This window comes from Cariama cristata, unplaced genomic scaffold (assembly GCF_000690535.1).
Source record: "Cariama cristata isolate BGI_N322 unplaced genomic scaffold, ASM69053v1 scaffold23711, whole genome shotgun sequence".
Classification (NCBI taxonomy): Eukaryota; Metazoa; Chordata; class Aves; order Cariamiformes; family Cariamidae; genus Cariama; species Cariama cristata.
Genome location: NW_009601349.1, coordinates 6360 through 11977, shown reverse-complemented (window position 1 = coordinate 11977; position 5618 = coordinate 6360). Strand labels below are relative to the sequence as shown.

The 5618-nt window shown below is 39.6% G+C and overlaps 1 protein-coding gene across 1 annotated transcript; it reads left to right on the top strand.

The window, feature by feature from the left end:
- Positions 1 to 518: 518 nt before the first annotated feature.
- On the top strand, positions 519 to 5187 carry KCNK5 (potassium channel, subfamily K, member 5; the record flags this gene model as incomplete). The annotated part of the gene is made up of 4 exons (XM_009710424.1): positions 519 to 630; positions 2081 to 2247; positions 3379 to 3547; positions 4367 to 5187. Coding segments are annotated over 4 exons (1269 nt in total), but the record flags the coding sequence as incomplete, so codon positions are not given.
- Between the last annotated feature and the right edge of the window lie 431 nt (positions 5188 to 5618).

Below are 5618 nucleotides of genomic sequence, written 5' to 3'. Positions count from 1 at the left end.
TGTTGGCTTGTAGATGGTTTGACTTTGCCGGGGACAGCAGGTGAATTAACATTAATCGCACTAGCTTTGCCAAGGATTCTATGACGTCCTGCTCATACCCCAGTCAAGCTGAGGCATGTAACAGTGTTTTGAAATGGATAGTAGTTCTGAAGATGTCCCTAATATTAAACCAAATTCAAGAACTGCACTGGAGGTTAAATGCTAGTTCAGTCTGGAGTAGTGTTTGGTCTCTGGAAGAGATCCATTTGGGTTAAATTGGTAAATCAAGTAAAAGCTTATCTAGTTAAACCCCCCTATTGAAATGTCAGAGCACCTGCACTACTCTTTCTTAGGTGAAGCAAGTTTTTAATATTTCATAAAATTATTGTTAATGAATATACTAGGCTAGTCTTCACAAAAAAACTTGAGTGATTATTTTGAAAGTATGAACAAAGGGAGGAAACCTGAGAGGGACAGATACATTACTTTTTGAGGCTGCTAGGATTTTCCAAGGATGACTGTAAACTTTTTTCTTACAGGTTGTGTCAAATGCTGCTGGACAGGGGGTTGCCATCACTGGGAACAATACTTTCAACAACTGGAATTGGCCTAACGCAGTGATCTTTGCTGCTACTGTGATCACTACAATCGGTAAGTATTTATTATTATCAGCTTTCCTAACTGTAGCTTTCAGTATGCTCTAGTGTGTTTGTACTCTTCTATTTATGTGTCAAGCTAGCCACTGAATAAAGTCTCCATGGCTGGAGTTGCCTAGAGTACGTGTTCACCTGCAGGTTCAAAGAGGAAAAAAACAGTTCTTTGGCAGTCTCTCCATGGGTATACAGAAGAGAAATGTCTGCCTTTCCAATAAGTAATAGATTCAAGGTACTGTTGGGGATGATTGGTGTTATTCCGGTTCCATTAATTCCTGCACTTAAATTTCCAAATCATAAAATCCCAAAACGAAAGTGTTACAAAGCATTCCATTAAACATACTTAAAGCATGTGCATATGAGGTTCTTGTATAGCTGTCCTGTTACGCATGTGCATCCTCTTAAGCTACTGAATTACCAGTGTTCTTGGCTTGCAGAACAATCTAGACTTTTTATCTATCTATTGTTCTACTTTGCCTTCTTTAAGTGTTGTCTTCTAAATCTCACTGCTGATTTATGCTTGTGAAACCCTCTGCATTGAAAGACTGCTTCCTCCTTTGATACACAGATTTTCAGAGCTCAACATCATCTGCCTTCTGCTTTTACAGAAAAATCTTTTGCCAAGTGGCATTGCTACACCCTTGCTACACCTACAATGCAAAACAACAGGCATGCAAAATAACCAGAGAAGGCTGGAGGTATACAGAAATGGAAGTCTTACTGTTAAACCATATGCAGTACTGTGCTTTTCTTTATTATTTGAAAGTCACAATACCCAGCTAATAATATAAAACTTATGACAAAAAGTTGAAGTCAGGAACACACCTAAATAAGAAAGCTCTGGCTGAAGTTCAGAAAATAGGCTGCTGATTCTAGAGCCTGAGTTTGCAATGTCTTTTTGGGTTGTGTGACCAGCAAAGAACTAAATTCAGTTGAAATACCTTGCCTATGTCACAACTCACCTTGCACTTAACTCGCAAACGCTTACCCTGGAAAGCTACCAGGTCACAAGTTAAATGTGTACAGTGGATCTTTCATGTGGAAGCTAGCTTCAGGATGAATTTTGAGCTTTTAATCTATAAAATGCAGTCAATCAAGTTTTTAACAGTGCTGCTTAAGGTTGGGGAATCATATTGGAAGTTTTGAGATGAGCTTTATTTCATGTTTGTCTCATCTTCTTGAGAAAAAGATGCACAAAATGTAAGAAACGCTTAAAATGCAGTAATCCTCTCAGCTTGCATTAACGGAATACACATTGGCTAGAGTAGAATTGGAAGACATCTAGATTCAGATGATCGGCAGCTGGAGTAGACTGAAGCTCTTATAAATGGTGAAGTAAGGAGCATCTGATACAGCAGAAGCCCACAAAATGTTGTTTTCTGCATAGGTAGAATTGCCTTGAATTCTCTGCAACAAGAACAGACTGTGTACATACTTATCTCTTTTAGGTTATGGAAATGTTTCTCCAAAGACACCCTCTGGGCGTCTCTTCTGCATATTTTATGGGCTCTTTGGAGTTCCTCTCTGCTTGACATGGATCAGTGCTCTGGGGAAGTTCTTTGGAGGACGTGCCAAGAGGCTGGGCCAGTTTCTGACAAAAAGAGGAGTAAGCCTGGTAAGGCCCTCACTTGTTTACCCTCGTGCTGTGTGGTTTTGATGCATGAATTAAGCTTACACTTCTGAACTTACCTGCTAATCTTAGTAGTAAATGAACACTTGCACAAATAGGAGTTTTCCTGAATGGTGTTGCATAGAAATAACTGAAAGGGGGATTGGGTCTGATATGTTAGTTCTGCAAGAAGTTTTAGCAAAATAAATTATTGTAGAAACCTTTGATACTAAATATAGATCTTGCAGCTTCTGTGGGGACGTATATCTCCTTACATTAGAAACCTGTAAGACAAATGTAGGTGAGGCTCCATTTCACAGATGTTCTGTGCAAGCTCCTCTGGCATGGAAATAAGCTCTCCTGCTTTGTTCCCACCTGCTTCTATGCTAGCATGAGTACTTCCTGCTGTGCAGTGAACCAACTGGAAAATAATGTTTTGTTCTGAGTTACTGGCTTGTGGGTTTTTTGTTTGTGGCTTTTTTGTTTATTTTTTTGGTGATGGTTGTTCCCCCCCTCCCTGGCAAGTGAGTTCTATCTCAGTTCTAACTCTGCACAGAGATGGGAGGCAATGCAGGGCCATAGTGCCCGGAGAACAGTGGGACTGGTTTAGGTCCTGGTTTCAGAAACAGAGCAAGAACTTTCTTGGTTCAGCACCTGAGAAGAAAGTACACAAAATTATAGTGAAATGCACGTGTGTGTGCAGTTTTGTGCAGAGATTGCATGACTGGCAAAGGGTAGGAGGCATAAATAGGAGAGAAGCATCTTAAACACTTCTGATCCTCTATACTCAAATGAATAAAAGGAAAACCAGAGTTTCTGACTACATTTTAGACTGGACTGCTATGTCTGTATACCATGCCTGTTTATAAAATATCAGGAACTCCTTAACTTTTCAAGGGTATGAAAGAAAACTATGAGGAAATAATCAGGTTTGAGCAAGTAGTTGTAAGAATAGCAAGTTCTGCATAAAGGAAAACAAAATAGTTGTGTGTTTACTTCAGTCAGTGACTTTTAGTTATGGCTGATAAACTGTTAGCACAAAACGCTGAAATGTCTGATACTGTCGCTTGATGCCATGGATGAGAAAAGAAAATTTGGAGATCTTTCCCTGACTTTTAAATTCTTCTTTCTTTACAGAGGAAAGCACAAATTACATGCACAGCTATTTTCATTGTTTGGGGTGTCTTGGTCCATCTGGTTATTCCTCCCTTTGTCTTTATGGTGACTGAAGGATGGGATTACATTGAAGGCCTCTATTTCTCATTCATCACTATCACCACCATAGGATTTGGAGATTTTGTTGCTGGTCAGTAATTGTGTTTTATGTATTATTTCACTACATGGCTAGCATGGCAATTCTATTTCCAAACTCTAATTCAGAAAGGTGCTTTCTAAGCTTTTCCAAAACATTTCGCTGAATAGAAGATTCCATTAAAGCTGGGTACTGATCCAATGGACCAGATCTGGCTCTTCAGTCTTGGTTTAGATACCTAAGACCGTTATTGGGCTAAATCCAGAGCCAAGTTCTGGAGTTCACAGCTCCTTCGGGCAAGGAGCTATCCTATTGACCGTGACAGTTAAGCACCTTTGAATGGGATGCAGTATACTAAGTAGGGTGCATAAGTACTGGGCAATGCCTTCTGTGCAGCTATCTAGAACTAGCCAACAGGAAATGCTGAGCATACTGGTGTCTCCCTCCTAAATCTTGTCTTTCTCTAAAATCCACTGCCTTGTTCAGGGCTTTGGAGATTGTCCTTTTAAGTGGAATTCTGAATCCTTTTCTCAAGGAAGGTACCTATATCCATACCTCAATAGCAGGGAGAAGGCTCATAATTTTCAAACGGGAAGCAATTTCACTTTTGTAGCTTACAAGGAGAGGATAAATATGCTGGCATTTTATGTTGCAGTCCAGCAGTCAGAATACATGCATCCAAGAAGTATAAGACCTGAGATCAACTTTTTCTTACAGAAGGGTTTCAGATCCCTACTCGCCACCTCTCAAAGCAGTGTTCAAGCAACTAGGCTCTGTTAGTGTGGAAGGGAGTAGTTCTCAGGGTCATAACTTCAAAGGTTTATCAGCTGCAAATCCTCTTTCAGTAATGTTCTTGTTTTTAATTCTTTGTAGGTGTAAATCCAGATGCAAACTATCATGCCCTTTACAGATATTTTGTGGAGTTATGGATCTATCTGGGACTAGCTTGGCTTTCACTCTTTGTTAACTGGAAGGTCAGTATGTTTGTGGAAGTCCACAAAGCAATCAAGAAACGGAGGAAAAAAAGAAAAGAGTCATTTGACAACCATCCTCGGTCCAAAAAACCCCTTCAAATGGGTACCTCAAAGGATGTCAACATTTTCAGCTTCCTTTCAAAGAAGGAAGAGACCTACAATGATCTTATTAAGCAAATTGGGAAGAAAGCCCTGAAGACAAACAATGACAAAATGATTAAAGTAGAAAATGCCAAACAAAATATGCAGAATGCCAGTATAGATGCCCAGGTGACTTACACAAAGACAGAGTCATTTGAGTATGATGAGGTTTCCCTGGACATTCAAAATGGTCATGTACTGAGATCCCTGCAGGATAAACGTATTGGAGACAGCCCTCTAGAAGGAACCATGTTCGTAAACCAGCTGGACAGGATTAGTGAAGAAGAAGGCGAAGTGTGGGATTCCAGAGACTATCGACCCTTAATATTTGAGAATGCTAATATAACATTTGTAAATGAAGATGATGAAGAAGAGGAAGATATCTCGGATGATGAGGAAACGTCAAAATCCTCCATGGATGATAATCTTGCAGAGGAATCTGAAAGTGCAAAAAAACTGGTAAAATTCCCATCGTCTGATGAATCTACCTTTACCAATAACGAGCTAGAACTTTCTGTGCCTTATGAACAACTGATGAATGAATATAATACAGTAAACAATGTGAAGGCTGCAACGTGAAGCATGTTTGACAATGGTTTTCTGAAAGTGGTCAGTGCATCTTGAACAAATCAACAGAGCAAGGAGAAAAGCCTGTTTTTGCAGCTTCTCCTGTCTCTTTGAAAACAAAAGCAAGTCCCAAACTAATAAACTCCAGTGTCCTTTTCCCATTCTAAGTTGGTTTCTGAGCCCATCAGCTTTGCTTATCTGAAGAACTTGTAAAATAACAGTTGAATTTGGAGTCCTCCTTCTTGGGATTTTATGGTTCTTGAACAAAGTAGAAAAGAAAAGACTAGTTAATACACTGGACGTGCTCTGCATTTATGCATTTCATTGAGGAATTAGTTTGGGAGTGTAACTATACTGTTGCAAAGAGACTGTTTTGGGCATCGAATGTGTTCGGTTACTCCATTAGCCTTTCACCTCTAAAAACCTGGATTTGAATCCTGCTT